General features: G+C 44.7%; 1 protein-coding gene across 1 annotated transcript in view; it reads left to right on the forward strand.

The window, feature by feature from the left end:
* The window catches only part of dnah5 (dynein, axonemal, heavy chain 5), a 200,309-nt gene that overhangs the window by 40,384 nt on the left and 138,753 nt on the right, over positions 1-21,172 (forward strand). Inside the window, 14 exon segments of the mRNA XM_063199962.1 lie at positions 4,842-5,043; positions 6,703-6,938; positions 8,369-8,587; positions 9,316-9,378; positions 9,619-9,857; positions 10,542-10,782; positions 12,694-12,893; positions 14,811-14,964; positions 15,523-15,686; positions 16,620-16,776; positions 17,203-17,415; positions 17,806-18,030; positions 19,321-19,493; positions 19,819-19,997. Of these exon segments, the coding sequence (XP_063056032.1) occupies positions 4,842-5,043; positions 6,703-6,938; positions 8,369-8,587; positions 9,316-9,378; positions 9,619-9,857; positions 10,542-10,782; positions 12,694-12,893; positions 14,811-14,964; positions 15,523-15,686; positions 16,620-16,776; positions 17,203-17,415; positions 17,806-18,030; positions 19,321-19,493; positions 19,819-19,997 (2,665 nt within the window).

Genomic DNA, 21,172 nt, shown 5'->3' on the forward strand with positions numbered 1-21,172 from the left:
AACACAATCTCTCTCTCTCTCTCTCTCTCTCTCTCTCTCTCTCTCTCTCTCTCTCTCTCTCTCTCTCTCTCTCTCTCTCTCTCTCTCTCTCTCTCTCACTCACACACACACACACACACATACACACACACACACACACACACACACACACACACACACACACACACACACACACACACACACACACACACACACTTTGGCAGTCTCGCAGGCTCACAATGACAGGCAGCCAATGGTGACACATCTGTGCTTTTGGGACTTGTGTGCATGTGATTTGATGAAACAGAATACATGATAGGCACAACGTCTCCGAAGATGACACGAAATTAGAACCAAGCCCAAAATAAGCAATCACGCCGCAAGGACAGAACGAACTAACTGAAAGTAGAGCAATCGTGACGCAAAAGCACAATGATGAATATTACATTGAGTCTGCCTGCCCTAGTACCCGGTATTGTCATATTGTTGTGTGTACCTGTGCCCCGGGCGAGCGCATTTTCATTCTAGTTTAATCATGCAGAAGACTATTATCCACAAGATATTTAAAGGCGGTGCAGAGGTTGTGTTTTAAAAGCTTACTTTGCTCTAAAGCTCTAGATTGTTATTGTTCTCTCCGTAGGGATGAATAGATTATGATAGTCTAGCAAAAAATGTTGTGTGTATTTGAGCATAGAGAAAAACACATTTGCATTTTATTTTAAATCATTTGGTAAACTCACATAGCCATATGCATGTAAATTATTTAATCCTGTGCAATATTGTCAGTTTCCAGTGCCTTGCTCTGTGGGGAGCAATCTCTCTCGGAGGCTGAGATCAAGTTTGAGGATCATCCTATGTAGTTTCAGTCATTTGTGGTCCCTGAAATGGTTCGTCGATTTCAATTTTTTTTAAATCTCGGTCTGCAGTTTTAGGCACAGGTGCTTCCTGTACTTTACAACATATACTGCAGGTCCCAAGTGCCAATGCTACGTAACTTTAAAAACCAACGCTTTTACCATCACTAGAATTCATATGAATTCCTACAGAACAATGCTATTCACAGGTACAACATGAAGTTGATAGCATTGCCATGGTCACTCTGCAAAGTTATTCTTCATATATTTTAGTCTCTTTAAGTTTAATTGAACTCCACCCCACACTTGAAAGAGAATGGATTTTTTTTTAACGAGAATACCTCATTAGATTCAATATTGCTTTACAGCCCTTGGGGGAGACACAGACTCTGCACTTTAAATGTGTTTGGTTCATTAAATATTGAGCGCTTCTTAGGAAGAGAAGTCGTTTTAAAGAAGTACAGTACATTATATGTGCTGTATCGCTGTTCATTACGAAGTTATATTTAAATAAATTATAGGTATGTCTAATGAGTGTAAAGTTTCGCTGACATGGGAATTTTGAGGTACAATTATAACTGCCTTTCATTTAACAGTGCAGTGAGGTGTGCAGGGGATTGATCTGCAGTTAGACATCTCACAAAAACTGACCTTAATTGGGCTAGGGCTGTGGATGAACCATAGTAGCTACTCACATTGAGGAACATGATTTCACTCCAGTCATTAAAACACTTCATGGACAATTCACTTCCCAAATAAGAAAAAAATAAAGGATATGACTTTCACCTCAGAAAACCCCTGATTTCCACAATTATTCAGTTAAAGGACCAGTTCAGTCAATTTCAATATGCTGTTGTTGTATTGCTCACGCTACCCTTGACTTGTCAATACCCGGTGATGCCACATTTTTCGGCTAAGCCCTTTCCGAGATATGAGCTATTCTAATGGGGGCAGCGTTTGTTTACATTTTTAAAAAAAATTAACACAGGCCTACTCCAAATATTTTCCCAAAAGGTACCGCTGTTTGTCTGCTGATGTTGTATAACCTTTCGGATGTTTTTGGGAATAAATAAAACTGTTTTTTTTAAATGTAAACAAAGCGCTGCCCCCATTACAATGACCAAGATCTCGGAAAAGACTGAAGAAGAACAAAAAAGAAACTCAGGTACTGACAAGTCCAGGGTAGTTTGAGCATTACAACTGCATGTTGAAATTGATTGAACTGGTCCTTTAAGTCATGGAAAGTATGGAGTTGCCTTGTCAAGACTGAAACCTGGGTCTTCTGGGATACCAAATTGGGCCTCTGACTGCAATACCAAAAAAAGTAATTGGTATGAGATACTAAGTCATAGCATACGTCAACCCAAGTGATCAAGTCATTCAGAGCGAGAACGGGCATACACGCATGCAGAGGTCAACATACATCTGCATGCCGTTTTTTAAAAACGGCCTCCGTTATTATCTGCACTCGCCAATGTTAATCAAAACCACACCCTTATACTCAATTACCTGACTCGGCTTTTAGCCAATAAATCAAGTCAAGTCAAGTCAAGTCAAGTCAAGTTTATTGTCAATTTCTTTACATGCACTGGTCATACAAAGAATTTGAAATTGCGTTTCTTGCTCTCCCATGCAGACATAGACTAATCTAGGTAAGGACATAGACAGTATAGACATAGACAGTACTCATACATGGACATAGACAGTATGGACGTAGACATTGCTCATACAGACATTTAAAGTGCAAGACTGGACAACAGAAGACTTGTAGAGAACATACATTAAGAGGAGGTATTTTGTTGTTCTTTTTCTAAAAGTCCTTTATAGCGTTCTGACATAGTAATAGTAGCATTTGAAGAAATAAATAATTAAAAAAGGTTTTTATTAAATACACCAGCAGCAGTATGTGTGTGTGTGTGTGTGTTTGTATGTGTTTTGTGTGCGTGTGCGTGTGTGTGTGTGTGTGTGTGTGTGTGTGTGTGTGTGTGTGTGTGTGTGTGTGTGTGTGTGTTTAGTGCAGGTAGAAAGTGCGGTGTGCGTCTGTGTGTGTGTACCTGTGTATGTGTGTGTGTGTGTGTGTGTATGTGTGTGAGTATGAGTTGTGTGTCAGTGTGTGTATGTTTGGGTTTAGTGCAGAAAGTGCAGTGTGCTTGTGTGTGTGTGTGTGTGTGTGTGTGTGTGTGTGTGTGTGTGTGTGTGTGTGTGTGTGTGTGTGTGTGTGTGTGTGTGTGTGTGTGTGTGTGTGTGTGTGTGTGTGTGTGTGTGTGTGTGTGTGTGTGTGCATGTGTATGTTTTGAGTTAGTGCAGGTTGAAAGTTCAGTCACAGATGTAGTAGTGCAGGTGGAATGTTCAGTCGCAGATATGGTGGTGGGGATGAGGGGGGGGAGCGTTGTCAGTGGCCTGGCTGGCTAGAGGCTGACAGTGAAGGGAGAGTGGGTTGAGTGTTCAGTATCTTGATTGCTTGATGCATCGTGCTGCTTGCAAGCCTGGTGGTACGGGAACGGAGGCGCCTGTACCTCTTTCCAGAGGGCAGGAGGCTGAACAGTTTGTGTGCAGGGTGGCTTGTGTCTTTGATGATCATCAGTGCTTTTCGGGTGAGGCGTGCGGTGTAAATGTCCTGCAGGGAGGGGAGTGGTACTCCAATGATCTTCTTCGCTGTGTTCACAACACGCTGGAGTGTCTTCCTGTTTTTCTCCGTGCAGCTTCCTCCCCACACTGTGATGCAGCTGGACACGACGCTCTCTATGGTTCCTCTGTAGAATGTTGTCATGATGGAGGGTGTAAATATAAATGCCTTAATATTTGAATGTCCTATTCTACTGTCAACATAATCTCTCTTCTACTAGATGTCAACCTGCCATATTCCTGAGTGTAGCCAATTATTCACAGCACTCAGAGGCACAGTCAGCATTAGCCACCTTTTTTACTCTAATGAGTTCCGTTCCATTCCCTCAGAAACACATACACACACATATTCACATGCAGGCACGTACTCAAGCAATACACACACACACTCAAGCAGGCACCCACAAACCCCCCACACACACACACACACACACACACACACACACACACACACACACACACACACACACACACACACACACACACACACACACACACACACACACACACACACACACACACTGCTGCGTGCAGGCAGACAGACAGACAGACAGACACACACACACACACACACACACATGCGCGCACACACACACACACACACACACACACACACACACACACACACACACACACACACACACACACACACACACACACACACACACACACACACACACACACACACACACACACACAGTACCACTGCCGTATGGTAGCCCGTCCCTTGAGGTGTCATTACTACAGGGCCTTGTAGAACATGACACACCACAACACTCCATTGCGGTCTTTTATTAGATCGTCCGGCCTACAGTTTTGCTAACACTGCAAAATATCCCACTATATCTATCATCTATCAATGGAAAATGGTGTCTTGTGGGACTTTTTCTGGCCAGTGTATGGTACAACCATCATTCATCTTTTTTAAACAATTGTAAAATGGCGGTCTGTTTCTTTCAGGGCATTCTTGAAATTCAGTGGTAGCATAGTGAAAAAACATTTATTTGTTATTTTTTTTCGCTATCACATTGTGGAACAAGAGCACAGAAAGGAATTTTATTCATTAAAATGATTTGTGATCATGATCATTGCTGAAGACCTAAAACAAGCCAGTAAGACAGCCAAGTGTCTTGACACCTAAAAAGGCGTGTCAGTGAGTATTGAGTCTTGACCCAAAAGAGAAGTAAATTGACATTACGTCTCACAAACAATTAGACAAAAGCAACTGGACAAAATCTTTGCAACAATTGGACAAAACACTGACAAAATCTTAGCAACATAGGCCTACATCCTTTGGTCACAATTGACCGACAGACTCTCAAATGTCTTCAGATTATCTCACGCTGCTCCTCTCTGGTGTTTTCTCTCCTCTGTATACCTCAGGAGGTGCTCAATGCCCTGGAGAGGTTCGGCCGCTATCACCATATCTGGCGTCGGGATCGAGAGGAGGCCATCCGCAGCTTCAGCCAGGGCACGCCCCTGCTGTCCGAGTTCGAGTCCCAGATCCTCTACTACAGGGACCTGGAGAACGAGATCAACGCAGAGCCAGAGTTCATCACCGTCGGGGCACTCGCCCTCTACACAGGTAGGGTGTTCAGACAGCGATATGGATGTTGATGTTGATGTTGATGACGGTGTTGGAGATGGTGATGGAGATGGTGGTAGAGGTGGTTATGGTGGCGTTTGGTATGAGACCCAAGATCCTGAGGTCTTTTTACAGAGGCACCATTGAGAGCATTCTGACGGGGACCATTATTGCATGGTATGGGAACTGCTCTCAATTCAACAGGAGAGCTCTTCAGAGGGTTGTGCGTACAGCTCAGAAAATATGCGGCTGTGACTTACCCTCCATACTGGGCTGATCCTAGCCATCCCAACTATGAACTGTTTTCTATATTACCATCTGGGAAATGGTATAGAAGCCTGAAATCTCACACTACCAGACTCCAAAGTAGTTTCTTCCACCAAGCAGTTTAGATTACTGAATTCATGCTGAAGACAAGGCACTTTCTTTGCACCTTTTTCATCCCCACCTCCCTCTTTTTTCTTTTTTCTTTTTTAATCTTTTTTTGAGGACACAAAAAACCACAACAATTTTTACTCTTTATAGGCTGCAAACCTATAATAAGACGTAATAAACAAATCTTGAATCTTGAATCTTGAATCTTGTTGATGGAAATGGTGATTGTGATAATGATGGTGATTGATATGGTGATGATGATGGAGACTGTGATGGTGATGATGATGATGGTAATGGTGACTCTTGAAGTTCACTTCGCATGAAGACTCTAGATGTTCACTTTTTTGAAATGCTAAAAGGCATGAAACCCCTTTATTATAATGAACATGACTGCAATGATAATCGGTACTGATGATAATGATGACGATGATGATGGTGATGATAGTGATACCGATAATGATAGTGAGGCACTTAATCTTCCTTCTACTTTGCATTCGTCTTTTTTCTGATAGTTGCACAAAGTAACAGCAGTGCACGATGATGATGATGATAATCTCCCCACTGCTACATTTCATTTGCCCTTCTGAAAGTAGCACATTCATTTGTTTTCTGTGTATAATTCTCTTGAGTTTTAATCAGTTTATTTCCAGCATGTGTCTTAGCAGTTTTATATTTTGTGCTTAATTGTGTTGTGCTGTTTTTTGTGTTAGACTGAGGTGTCTTCTCATGTATTCTCTTTCATCATATCACGCTCCCGTCGCAGCTTTTCCCCCGCTGTGCCTGGTTTTTTTTTGGCAGCCCGTCATGGCGAGCCTCTTTTAGGCTGCCAGTGTCTCTCTGTGTGTTTTTGACGCTGTGTGTGTGCACGCGTGCGTGCGTGCGTGCGTGCGTGCGTGTGTGTGTGTGTGTGTGTGTGTGTGTGTGTCTGTGTGTGTGTGTGTGTGTGTGTGTGTGTGTGTGTGTGTGTGTGTGTGTGTGTGCGTGCGTGCGTGCGTGCGTGCGTGCGTGCGTGCGTGCGTGCGTGTGTGTGGTGAACATTAGGGATGCTGGGCGGGATTTTTTAATCAACAGCTTCTTCTCATGTTTCCCATAATTCTCCTAATTAGCACACATGCTGCATCCCATAATAGAACGCCCCTCCGATCTGTTCTTAGTAGGTGTTTGATGGAAAAAAAACTTGAGGCGATCGTTTCAACACCACACCTGCTGTTTTCATTAACAAACCACTGACTCCATTGCCTGCCTGCTCTCTGCTCTGCTCTGCTATTTGCTGCAATTCCACAGCCGACCTGAAGATGGCACTGACGGTCGAGACCAAGACCTGGATGGTGGACTATGGCCACCACTGCAATAGGAAGTACCGCTCGGAGATGGAGCAGATCTTCACCTTTGTGGAGGAGGCGGGCAAGAAGCTGAACCGGCAGATCAAGGACCTGGACGACATCCGCATCGCCATGGCCTCGCTCAAGGAGATCCGGGAACACCAGATTGCAATAGATTTCCAAGTCAGCCCCATAGAGGCAAGGAGCTTTCACACTCAGGGTTTTTATTTACCGAACCTCTCTAGGGTGTAGAAATGCAGCATTTTGCACACATAAAAGATAACAAAGACAAGCACTTCCATTCTTAGAGCTTTCATCCAGTCTTTCTGCTTTACAGAAAGCCTTATGTGTCTCACATAATGATACACACAAATAATGAAAGTCATAGCCCCTATCCCTCATATCCAAAAACTACAAAATGGCCTGGTATGACTACAAGATCAAGTTACATTAATAGTTTAATTTAGGAAATGTTTAGTCACATACATACATGTGCATAGAGACATGTAGTGAAGTAAGATACGTTTTGTCAAATAAATGTGTCTTGCATCACACTTCTTCACATTCCACATCTAATGAATAATATGATGAAATGAATTGTCCTGGTCAAAATAAGTCTGCTTATGACAGAAATGATTGTTGAAAAATGTACAGTTTGTAATTGATAGATTAAGTAGAAAGGAAGGTGTGTGTGACGTGTGTGCGTGTGCGTGTGCGTGTGTGTGTGTGTGTGCGTGCGCGTGTGCGTGCGCGCGCGTGTGTGTGTGTGTGTGTGTGTGTGTGTGTGTGTGTGTGTGTGTGTGTGTGTGTGTGTGTGTGTGTGTGTGTGTGTGTGTGTGTGGCAGTGTCTTCGCATGCTAGTCGCATGCGTGTGTTTGCGTGCGTGTGCATGGATGCGTGCGTACGTCCATCCGTCCATCCGTGCATGCGTGTGTTTGTGTGAGTGAAGAGAGCTGAGTAAATTTCAAGCATTAAGAGGACTTTAAAATGAAAATGGCCTGAGGAAATAAACTTCTCCTTAGGCTTTTGGTCCTTGCCCTCAGACAACACAATCGCCTGCCCGACTTGTGTTTTTCCATATTTTGGATGGGATTGGTTTTGGGCACTTTCCGGGCCCTGGACTTGGCGTAGATGCCCTTCAGGGCAGGGAGAGTAGGCACATACTATATAACGCTCAGCAGAATGCAAAATAGGTAGAATATATAATAGATAGAGTAAGAAACTTAATTGCATTTCATGCCCATGGGGATAAAGTTGGGATCACTTATATGCAGTGTATGCAAAATTCAGCACAATAGGCACATAAAGCCAATGAAGCACAAAAGTTCCTGTAAAAGTATCATGGTATCACTTTGAGATCCTACGTCATGATATCACTATGGGATCCTACGACACCTCTGTTTACATGGATTAAGCCAAGGAAACTGATGAGGTGTACTGTAGTGTTGTCTGCCTTACACCAAATTGCCTCATACCGTTTTCACTTCAGGCAGGTCACATGCATGTTTGTGCCCTAATCAATAGCATCTTCCTCTGACTGTACTGCATGGCTTTCCCTATCTATGGCATCTGTTCTTTGGCATGCCAAAGACATGCCACATTTTTTAACCATTGTCTCTTTTCGTCAGGAGTCCTACGCCATGCTGCACAAGTACGAGCTGCAGGTGGCCAAGGAGGAGGTGGAGAAGGTGGACACGCTGCGCTACAGCTGGGAGAAGCTGCTGTCGCGCAGCACGCAGGTGCAGAACCAGCTGGTGACGCTGCAGCCCAACTTCAGAGGAGAGCTCATCGACAACGTGGGCTCCTTCGTGGAGGACTGCTCACACTTTTACCAGGACTACGACAAGGTGGTTAATACAAACAAGCACTCAAACAAACAAACAAACAAACAAACAAACAAACAAACACACATACATAGATACGTACATACATACATAAAGTACAGTATATAAATATATTATTGCATTTGTGAAGGCCTGCTCCCACCTCTACCAGGACTACAACAAGTTGATTTAAATGCAGACATGTAAGCAGACATACACACATAGAGTACTGCACAGCACAGCACAGCACAGTACAGTGTAGTACAGTACAGTACAGCATAGTACAGCACATACAATAATAAATATGTTGACTTCTTCCTGGGGGACAGCTCTCATTTCTACCAACACTATGACAAGGTGATGAGAATAAAAACAAATGAATGATAAAATGCCTTCGTAAATATACACATAGTACATAAATACAGTATACATACTGTGAGTATTGGAGTGAAAGGAAGTTCTGGCAGGGATCCCGCCCTCCCATCCAGGGAGCTGTTCCCTGGACCTCTTGCACTAGGCTGTGATTAGTACCACCTGTTTCTTTGAGGGAAACATCCACATAAAAATTCTGTTCTGAAGCATCATTTCCACATTACATGTTGTTTACATCATTTCCACATTGCTGTTTACTAAAAGTGCCTCATTACTCATTTCTTGCATGATGCTAATCAATTATTTACAATTCGTAAGCAATACATTTTGCCAGTACGTTGTTTGCCATCTGTGTATCTGTGCCTCTTTGCTGTCCACAGGATGGGCCTATGGTGGTAGGCCTAGCTCCTCAAGATGCAAGTGATCGACTCATCATGTTCCAGGTACGGAGGGAGACTCTACACAGTACACACATTTAGACATTGGGATGTACTCTGCAATTTATGTGTGGGAATACATACAGTATGTATGTACATACAGTACATGTAAAATTCAATCCACAGGCAGTCCACTGTTGCTGTTGAACATGTTAATGCATTCATGTGGGAGAAATTTCTCAGACCTAAGTTGAGACTCGGCATTGAGTTATTGACCCGGCTTTTATGTGTGTGTTTTCCCCTAAGAACCGATTTGATAACTTGTACCGCAAGTACATCACTTACACGGGAGGGGAGGAGCTCTTTGGACTTCCTGTTACCCAGCATCCTCAGCTGCTGGAGATCAGGAAGCAGCTGACCCTGCTGCAGAAGCTCTACGGTCTCTATAACAACGTGATTGACACCGTCAACAGTTACTATGACATCCTGTGGGCGGACATTCACATTGACAGGATCAACAACGAGCTGCTGGAGTTTCAGACTCGGTAAACACTGACACAAATAATGATGGGGTTGTTGTTCACTGTGGTGTACGTGTGTGTGTGTGTGTGTGTGTGTGTGTGTGTGTGTGTGTGTGTGTGTGTGTGTGTGTGTGTGTGTGTGTGTGTGTGTGTGTGTGTGTGTGTGTGTGTGTGTGTGTGTGCGTGCCTGCGTATGTGAGACAGACAGACAGAGAGAGAGAGAGAGAGAGAGAGAGAGAGAGAGAGAGAGAGAGAGAGAGAGAGAGAGAGAGAGAGAGAGAGAGAGAGAGAGAGAGAGAGAGAGAGCTTGTGGTTCGAGTGTGTGTTGGAGGGAATGCGTGGGAAAGCGAAGCACAGCTTGTTATCCCCATTTTGAGTACGTAATCAAGATCAAATTAATGCATAATGGACTCCAATTCATGAAGCAATAGAAAAACAGTGTCTTACCACAACACACACAAACAAACAGATATAATCCATTTTGATTCTCTGCAGTTGCTGTAAAGCTGCCCTGAGTCTTGAGTGTGTGTGTGTGTGTGTGTGTGTGTGTGTGTGTGTGTGTGTGTGTGTGTGTGTGTGTGTGTGTGTGTGTGTGTGTGTGTGTGTGTGTGTGTGTGTGTGTGTGTGTTTGTGTGTGTGTGTGTGCATGTGTGTGTGTTTGCGCACGCATGTGTGTGTGTGTGTGCATATTACTTTGACCCACCACAGCTGCCGTAAGCTACCACGGGCCCTGAAGGAATGGCAGGCCTTCCTGGACCTGAAGAAGACCATCGACGAGTTTAGCGAGTGCTGCCCCCTACTGGAGCTGATGACCAACAAGGCCATGATGCCGCGCCACTGGCGCCGCATCACCGAGCTGACGGGACACACCTTCGAGGTGGAGTCTGACTCCTTTAAGCTGCGCAATATCATGGAGGCACCGCTCCTCAAGCACAAGGAGGAGATCGAGGTATGAGATTGAGAGATTTAGTAGATGATGGTTTCGAACAGACACATAGACAGACAGACAGACAGACAGACAGAAAGACAGACAGACAGACAGACAGACTGACTGACCGACTGACCGACTGCACACACACGCACGCACGCACGCACGCACGCACGCACACACGCACGCACGCACGCACACACACACACCCCTACTGTTTCTGAACACACTGGCACATACATCAAGCTTGAAACCACCAGCTGAGATAAAAAATAAACCTTTCAGTAAAAGACACGTCATGGGTAGGCGGTTAGGGTGTTCGACTTCCGACCCGCCAGGTTGGTGGGGGGAGTAATTAACCAGTGCTCTACCCCATCCTCCTCCATGACTGAGGTACCCTGACCATGGTACCCTCCCGCCGCACTGCTCCCTTGGGGCACCATTGAGGACTGCCCCCTTGCACGGGTGAGGCATAAATGCAATTTCGTTATGTGCAGCTATTGTGCAGTTTCGTTATTCCCAATGGGCTTTCACTTCACTTTCACACCTTACACAGAAGGACTCTACATCAGGGTAAATGATGCCCTGTTTTTCTGAATCCCCTGAACGCGTCTGTTGTAAGGGTGAACATGAAATAGCCTTGGACTTCACACAGTTCATACTGCTCCTCAAGCACAAAGAGATTGCGGTAGATGCACCCCCACCCTTTCCCGCTCGCCCTCCCACCAGGCAGCAGGTATGGCAGGGACAAAGTCTAGACATCTCGGTGGGAGGGCACAGAGGTACACAACACTCCAACTGTTATATGATCTGCTCCCCTTTCGCAAGGAGGGGATTTACTGTTGCTAGACAAACGTTTACCCTTATTACCTTGCTTCGCCAAGGAGGTTATATTTTCGGTCTTGCTGGTTTGTTTGTCTGTCAGCAGGATAACTCAAAAGGTTATAAACAGATTTTGGTGAAATTTTGTGGAGCTGTTGGAAATGACAAAAGGAAAAAATTATTCAATTTTGGTGGTGGTCCAGGATTTTATATCAAAGGCATAGAATTCCACAGCGTGTAGATGTTATAGCATCAGTGACCCCATGGCCTTGGCGGAGGTTTGCACTCTCTGAGTTATTCTAGTCTGTCTATCTATCTGGCTGGCTGGGTAGCTGGCTCTCTGTCTAGCTGCCTGGCTGGCTGCCTGTCTGTCTGGCTGGCTGGCTGACTAGCTGGCTGGCTATAAAGTTATCTATCTATTTTAGCCTGGCTGTAGTACAAACCTCTGCAACTGTAGTCTTGCCAAGTTGTTCAGTATACCAATGTCTCAGAGAGGATGCTCAAACAGCATATACAAAAATGTGTCTGTGTGCCGTCACTGCCGTGGTATGCTACAATACAACAAATCAGACCACTAATTTCTCGAACTTAGCTACCAGCTGAATCAATATCACACATAACTTTAAACTCACCCAATCGAGCCATTGGACTTTCTCGAATGCCATTGCCTCTGAACAGTGGGGAAATTTTGAAATATCAGAGACCATCTTGGGCTGACTGACTGGTCATAAAATTTTGTGTGGCGTCAGTATGGACGAAGCATGGATGGACAGGCCCAGGCTAATCTCTATCTTCACCAGAGGTGTCAAAGGTAAAAGTAAAAGTACTTTTGTGGTGTAATTACAACATGAGCGCATGGCATTACATAGCTGTTACACCATTTACTCAATTGTACCTAATAAGACTTTGTTGTTGCTGAAAAACACTGAAAACCTAACAAGGACCCACCACAAATGTGATCCAACCAGTGCAGAGTTAGCTGATTGTAACTAATTGAAGTACACGGGTCTACTGGTTACTCAGATAAGTTACTTGTGTTGGAAGGAAACTGTTTCTTTTTTTACTTTCACTTTTACTTTTACTTTTGACACCTCTGATCTACACAAACAGGACATATGCATCAGTGCGGTGAAGGAGCGCGACATCGAGCAGAAGCTGAAGCAGGTGATTGCAGAGTGGGACAACAAGACCTTCACCTTCGCCCACTTCAAGACCCGTGGGGAGCTGCTGCTGAGGGGAGACAGCACCTCTGAGATCATCACCAACATGGAGGACAGCCTCATGGTGCTGGGGTCACTCATGAGCAACAGGTGCGTGGTGAACACACACTCACGCACACGCACACGCACACGCACACACACGCTCACACACACACACACACACACACAAATAAATTAAAACACATGCACACATAAAAACACACAGGCAAACACTATGCATAAACATAGACAAGATCAAACACACAAGCAATAAACCCATCCAGTAGCTCAGTGGAACAGACATAAAGTACACTCTACCACTCTACCACTCTACTCTACTCTACTCTACTCTACTCTACTCTACTCTACTCTACTCTACTCTACTCTACTCTACTCTACTCTACTCTACTCTACTCTGCTCTACTCTGCTCTACTCTACTCTACTCTACTCTACAGGCACAAAACAATCTCTTTGAACCTACAGGGGTTGAACAAAATATCTGAGACACCTGTCATTTTAGTGTGGGAAGTTTCATGGCTCAAGTGGACCCGCCTGTTGGCCAATCTTCATTAATTGCACATTGCACCAGTAAAGTGAAGTGTGAAGGTTGAATTACGGGTAAGACCACAGTTTTGCTCAAAATTTTGCAAAGCACACAACATTACGGGTGATGTATCAGAGCTCAAAAATGTGAAATTCTTGGTGTGCGTGTAACTGTTGCATCTTTGACCGAGACAGCAAGTCTTTGTGATGTATCAGGCACGGTATCCAAGGTAATGTCTGCATATAACCAAGAACGATGAACCACATCCAACATGATTAACTGTGGACGGAAGTGGAAGCTGTCTAAAAGGGATGTTTGGGTGACCGGCCATGTGTATTGACCCTGTGGAGCTCTCAATGGACCATTCTGGTGGAAACGGGAGAGTTAAGGTTTATTTCTACCGTGATTTGGACAGCTGTGGGTTTTTTTTTATACATTCCGGTTAGCACCCAAATATCCCTTCAAGAGTATACAGACAGCTTCCTCTTGCATCCCCAATTAATCTTTTTGGATGTGGTTCATCCTTCTTGGTGGTAGGCAGACATTACCTTGGATACCGTAGCTCTTGATGAATCACAAAGACTTGCTGTCTTGGTCAAAGACGCAACAGTTACACGCACACCAAGAATGTATCATTTTTGAGCTCTGATACGTCACCCATAATGTTGTGTGCATTGCAAAATTTTGAGCAAAACTGTGCTCTTACCCTGCTAATTGAGCCTTCACACTTCACTCTACTGGTACAATGTGCAATTAATGAAGAATGGCCAGCAGGCTGGTCCACTTGGGACGTGAAACTTCCCACACTAAAATATTTTGTCGAACCCCTGTATATGATGTGCGTTTTTTTTTCATTTCTGCAATTCCTTGTTAAAACAGAATGAATGCATTTCATCTCCAGTTTCTCCAAGAACCTTGCATAGTTTAGTACTTCCATTATCAAATTGTGTTAATTTGCTGCTTTGTTAATTTTCTTCACATTTTTATTCATTTTCTTCAACGTGAGATTTAGATCTCAGACAGGGTGTTTTGTCAGTTTTTGACAGATTATCAAGATGAAAAACACTGAGAAAAAATGAGAAATGAGGTGCTCTTTTTTCCTTCGTCTCATTGATTTTTCTGTGGCTAAGCCACTAAATCATGGACAATTTGCTTTTAATGAACCATAATTCAAGCACTCTCCAGTCACGCCTAAACACTGTGGCCAAATATAATCACTTTAGTGTGTGTGTGTGTGTGTGTGTGTGTGTGTGTGTGTGTGTGTGTGTGTGTGTGTGTGTGTGTGTGTGTGTGTGTGTGTGTGTGTGTGTGTGTGTGTGTGTGTGTGTGTGTGTGTGTGTGTGTGTGTGCTCACGGGTGTGTGCGTGCAAGTTTTTGCAGTAATGCTGTTCAAAAACTAATTTGCTGCCCCAGAGTTTAGACGCTTCAGAAAAAAAATCTCCATGCATCATTTTTCATTTTTTGTTTGTTGTTTGCCGTGCAGATACAACACCCCCTTCAAAGGTCAGATCCAGAAATGGGTCCAGAACCTGTCCAACACCACAGACATCATAGAGAACTGGATGACGGTCCAGAACCTGTGGATCTATCTGGAAGCTGTGTTTGTGGGTGGAGACATTGCCAAGCAGCTGCCCAAAGTAAGTCCACAAAATACACACAGTGTATGGGAATACACTACCATGACGCACGCACGCACGCACGCAAGCACGCGCACACACACACACACACACACACACACACACACACACACACACACACACACACACACACACACACACACACACACACACACACACACACGCGCGCGCGCGCATACACACTTTTAACATTTCTGTCACACTTCCAAAAGACTTTTTTATCTGAAATAGTTGGTGTCTGACACACTGTTGTACAAGAGTGGATTTTCCGGTTTGTCTTTCGGAATCATCTGCAATAGGTGGAAATCCGGATTGTAGTACATAAATATATTTATTGAACAGTTTTAGCCACTTGTGTCACAGGCAATTTACTACAGAAACAATATGCCTCTACTGCCTTTATACTATGTAGTACATATGTCACAGCAGGAAGATGTTTTAACATTGAAAAAATGTCCATAGATTGTAAGATAAACAGAAGAAATAGAGAGAGAGAGACAGACACAGAGACAGAAGGAGAGAGATAGATGCAGTATGTGTGATGTCATACATCTGCAGGAGGCCAAGCGATTCTCCAACATCGATAAGTCGTGGGTGAAGATTATGACGCGGGCGCACGAGATGCCCAACGTGGTGCAGTCGTGCGTGGGGGACGAGACCATGGGCCAGCTGCTGCCTCATCTGCTGGAGCAGCTCGAGATGTGCCAGAAATCACTCACTGGGTCAGTGTCACATGCACACGCGCACACACACACACACACACACACACACACACACACACACACACACACACACACACACACACACACACACACACACACACACACACACACACACACACACACACACACACACACATACACACCGTAAAGCATGGCTGGGGGACGTTTACGGCCTGTCTTATCCGGCCCCCAATATAATTTTAATGTTATGCAGTTTCACATGAAATATGACATGTTTTTCATGCAATCTTAGGAATTATATTTGCAATAGAATTACACGTAAGTTATATTTTCAGACACACACACACACACACACACACACACACACACACACACACACACACACACACACACACACACACACACACACACACACACACACACACACACACACACACACACACACACACATTTATAACATTTCTGTCACATTTCCAAAAGGCTTTTTCATCTGAAAGAGTTGGTGTCTGACACACTGTTGTACGGTACAAGAGTGGATTTTTCGGTTTGTCTTTAAAGCGAATAAGATGAGATTTGGCATACGGAGTAGCAACCTGGGGGTCTAGCTGCAACCAAACAGCCATGCTGGTGTAATAGAGCACACCAACAGCCCATTCACTCCATCACACGCACTAATTTGCCAAAACTTCACAGAGTGATTGGAGTGAGATTGCCAGGCACCTGACTTGTTTGCCTGTACTTACAACCGTGTGTGTGGGGGTTTTGTGTGTGTGCATTTGCGTGCGTGCGTGCGTGTGTGTGTGTGTGTGTGAGTGTGTGCGTGCGTGCGTGTGTGTGTGTGTGTGTGTGTGTGTGTGTGTGTGTGTGTGAGTGTGTGCGTGCGTGCGTGCTTGTGCGTGCGTGCGTGCTTGTGCGTGCTTGCGTGCTTGTGCGTGTGTGCATGCATGCGTTTGTGTGTGTGTGTGATTCTAGTTACCTGGAGAAGAAGCGTCTGCTGTTCCCGCGGTTCTTCTTTGTGTCTGACCCGGCCCTGCTGGAGATCCTGGGCCAGGCCTCCGACTCCCACACCATCCAGGCACACCTGCTCAACGTCTTCGACAACATCAAGTCTGTACGCTTCCATGACAAGGTAACTGCACGTGTATTCTAACCATCGACAGTAGATTGGATTTTATTTTTGATTCTTCATGTGGGTGTAATGAGGTGTTACCTAAGGTGTTTTGTCTTATACACAAAACAATGTTTTGTTTGACTCTTTGACTCTCCGCTTTGTGATTGATACCCTGCCTGACTGAAAAATAATATTAGTAGAAAAGCTGCACTCTCGGGTGTAATTCTTGTATTTTATTCCAGTAGCCCCACTGGAATAAAATACAAGAATTACACCCGAGACTGCGGCTTTTTACTAAATATGAACTTTGCTGTTTGCTCGCAACCGAAGGCCTTGTAAGAAATAGTTGGGAGTTGATCACACTTTCTAAAAAAAAAAAAGACTGAACAGTAAAACATGTTTATACAGTGTGTAATAACCTTCCTGATTGGTCTGTTTTGTCAGATATACGACCGTATCTTGGCCATCTCATCGCGAGAAGGGGAGACGGTGGAGCTGGATAGGCCGGTTATGGCGGAGGGCAACGTGGAGGTGTGGCTACACGCCCTGCTGAAGGAGTCCCAGCGATCGCTACACCTGGTCATCCACCAGGCAGCACTAGCCATCCAGGAGCCCGGCTTCCAGCTCATCGAGTTCCTCAACTCCTACCCAGCACAGGTAGCCTATATAATATAATGTCTACATAGCCTGATTATCATTGACTTTCAAATCTCTTCAAGACTTCACCTGACCTAGAGCATAACAATAAACGTTTCTCATACGGCATGGTTGACCCACCTCCCTTGGTTTGCTACTGGTAGAAGCCAGAAAATGCTTTGATAAGGCTGTCCAATAGAACGTCTGTGCTTAAACCACGTCACTGCTTTGAAAACGCGTCTACCCAGGGTGGTTGGAGCTGCTCAAAGTTGATCCCCGCTTCCCTGCAAAGTGGGTGGAGTTCCTGGGTTCTCCAGAGCTCAGAAAGGGCGGGCGCGGCCTGACTAATGTCTTCAAGCATTTTTGCCTTGACTGGAAAATGCCAAATTGACCATGAGTTCCCCACATTAGGTGGGTCTGCTGGGGATCCAGATGATCTGGACCAGGGATGCGGAGGAGGCCCTGTCCAATGCCAGGTACGACCGCAAGATCATGACCAAGACCAACCAGTCCTTCTTGGAGCTTCTCAACACTCTCATCGACATGACGACGCGAGACCTGGGGCCTGTGGAACGCACAAAGTACGAGACCCTGATCACCATCCATGTCCACCAGAGGGACATCTTCGACGACCTGGTGAGTGGGGAGGAAGAGGTTGAGAAAGGTGGGCCAGAGTGTGCGTGTGTGTGTGTGTGCGTGTGCGTGTGCGTGTGCGTGTGCGTGTGCGTGTGTGTGTGTGTGTGTGTGTGTGTGTGTGTGTGTGTGTGTGTGTGTGTGTGTGTGTGTTTGCATGCGTGCGTGTGTGTGTGTGTGTGTGTGTACTTCCGTGTGCACATGCATTTATGCACTTTAGCCATTTAGTTGGCCACTCAGTTGAGGTTATTAAAATACAAAGCACGGAAATGTAGATAAATGTGATGCGTTTCTCCCAGCATTCTCTCTGAAGGCCGTTTGCTCAATTCTACTTTAAAAAAATGTCCCCGGAATGTTACGCAGCTCCCAAAATCGATCGGAAAATTACGACTCTGTTTAACTTTTGAGACAAACACATCAATTAAGTGCTTATGGCCTTGCCAGGGGCACTGGTGGACAGCGGCATACAAAACAAAGCCATTTCAGACCACCGGCCTCTTGTTTGCATTTGTTTACATTTGTGGAAACCGAACACAAAAACAAACCATTTGCTTTTTCTCTTTTTTTAGCCATATTTTCCATAATGGCATGCGGTTTGCTTTTAGCCGGTTAGCAAATGGCCTTCAGGGTGCTGGGGTCCTTTTTTACAGGCTGCTGCAGGTACGTGAATGAATCAATGGCCTCACTTGCCTAGCCTCACACAACCGCTGTGTGCATGCCAATGAGGAGAACGCGGGGCCAGACAGAGACAAAAAGGTGCCCAAGGGTTCCCACCACAAATTAGCAGTAATTGCTTTACCCTTGAATCACGCCGTGCTCCTCTGAGCCACGTTTATTTTAGTTCTTTTGTCTCTGCGTTTGGCCGCGGTGGGATCACACACGCCATTGACTGGGGACTTGTGGAGTCGTTACGCCATGCGCCAACGTTCATTTCGCTTTCAAAGCACACGGGCTTTGTTTTCCTCTTTCTCTCTCTTTTCTTTTCACGCCTGACCTTGCTTAGCCCAAAGGGCCGTTGATCACGCCTCATACATTTTGTAGTGAGTTTCTAAAGGACATTGTTGGATTTTGCAGGGATGCAGGTTGCCAAGGTCTTATTTTGCAACATAGATATACTGTATTTACAGCTCTACATGTTTGTGGCTTTGTTTACTTCAAACAAACAAGAGTAATGTCCATGCTAAGTAGAGGGAATTTATGGATCATGAAGAGCAATAGCTATAACATGTATGGCGGTGTATCTCCACCTGTTTGTAAATCTCCACCTGTTCCACATCCCCTGCTCTCCCCTAGTGTCGGCTGCACATCAAGAGTGTGTCTGACTTTGAGTGGCTGAAGCAGTGCCGCTTCTACTTCAGCGAGGATGGTGACAGGATGCTCATAAACATCACTGACGTGGGCTTCGTCTACCAGAACGAGTTCCTGGGCTGCACAGACCGCTTGGTCATCACTCCTCTGACGGACAGGTGCATAGACACACACACATGCATGTATGCGCGCACACGCGCACACACACACACACACACACACACACACGCACGCGCACACACACACACACACACACACACACACACACACACACACACACACACACGCACACACACACACGCACAGTGCAGTATGTCTACTGTCTGTCTGTATGTTTTGGGTGTATGTTTTCGGTTTATGTTTTTTGTATGTCCCACTTAATGTGGACCACTTAAGTTTCCCTTTAGTACTTAAGTTTACCTTGAGCTCGCCCTTGCAGTCTGTACAGTATCATCATGTATGCGTCTGTCTGTGTACCCCCAGGTGCTACATCACCCTGGCCCAGGCGCTGGGCATGAGTATGGGGGGAGCGCCGGCCGGCCCAGCGGGCACAGGGAAGACCGAGACCACCAAGGACATGGGCCGCTGCCTGGGCAAATACGTGGTGGTCTTCAACTGCTCCGACCAGATGGACTTCAGGGGGCTGGGCAGGATCTTCAAAGGTGAGTCTCCTCATAGCCAAGACGTTTCCGCGTAGAAGTCATAAAAAGGTTGGATCTCACAAAAAATATAGTGGCGCCTCCACCTATGGCCTTGCCATGTTCGAGTCCGCCCTGGGTCATTTTCTAACCCTGCCCCGTCTCTCTCTCTCTGTTCATTTCCTGTCTCCTCTTTCACTGCCTTGTCACAATAAAGGTCCACAATACCCAAAAATACGGAAATATGGTGGCCCTAGATCAGCCAATAACAGATAGGTTGTTGTTATTTGCTAAACAGTAGACAATTTGACTGGCGCACACTTTTCGCTCTTGTCTTTAACCCATTGCGGTGCGCAACATTGGCCCTGGTGCCTGGAGCTGCATTATGCAACATTCAGGCTGATGAGATTTGATACAACTTTATTAAAAATCTCTGTTTGTTTGAGATGAATGAAGACATTCTAATGAAAGATGAGGGTCTTAGCGTTTAAATGCAACTTATATGCAACTAAATATTTTTATGTGGTTCAGAAGCTGAGATATATAGGTTTTTATAGGCTGAGGGCAGCTTTTCTAAAAAAGGGTTCAGGCATTCAGCACCCTTTTTTGCTGGTGCCTTAGGCGTCAATGGGTTAATATGCAACGTTTCGGTCCTAGACCTTCATCAGATAAACTTTCAAGTTCAACATATTAGTTAAACAGCCAAATAAATGCAAATGGACGAGCTGATTGACAAGTGTGTAAAGGTTAAGCACATCCCCACTCCATCTCACATATCACTGATTCTTGAGAAAGAAAAAAACGAAGTGAATTACAAAATAATATGGTATATCCTCGTAGACAAAGGTCTTGGCTTTTCAGAAATGCACAAGGCCAATCTCCCCATTTTCCATTTTTTCCAGAAATCAGGTTTTTCTCCGATCATACCTTGTTTTCTGTCAACACCGTCAGACACATTTAAACGCAATAAAAAGTGTATTGATTTGGTTGCATATGTATCTGGAGTTTTTAAGTGATTGTGTGTGTTTTTTGGTTCACACATACGCCTTTAAATGTTGAAAATTCATTCTATTTTATTTTCATTCTATTTTAATACTGCTTCATGTGTTCTAATTTAAAAATATGTGCTGTCAGACAATGCTTACTTAATGCCTAAATAGATCAAACAATTTTTTGTAATTTTACAAATATTCGTGTAG

The sequence above is a fragment of the Engraulis encrasicolus genome, chromosome 5 (genome assembly GCF_034702125.1).
Source record: "Engraulis encrasicolus isolate BLACKSEA-1 chromosome 5, IST_EnEncr_1.0, whole genome shotgun sequence".
Classification (NCBI taxonomy): domain Eukaryota; kingdom Metazoa; phylum Chordata; class Actinopteri; order Clupeiformes; family Engraulidae; genus Engraulis; species Engraulis encrasicolus.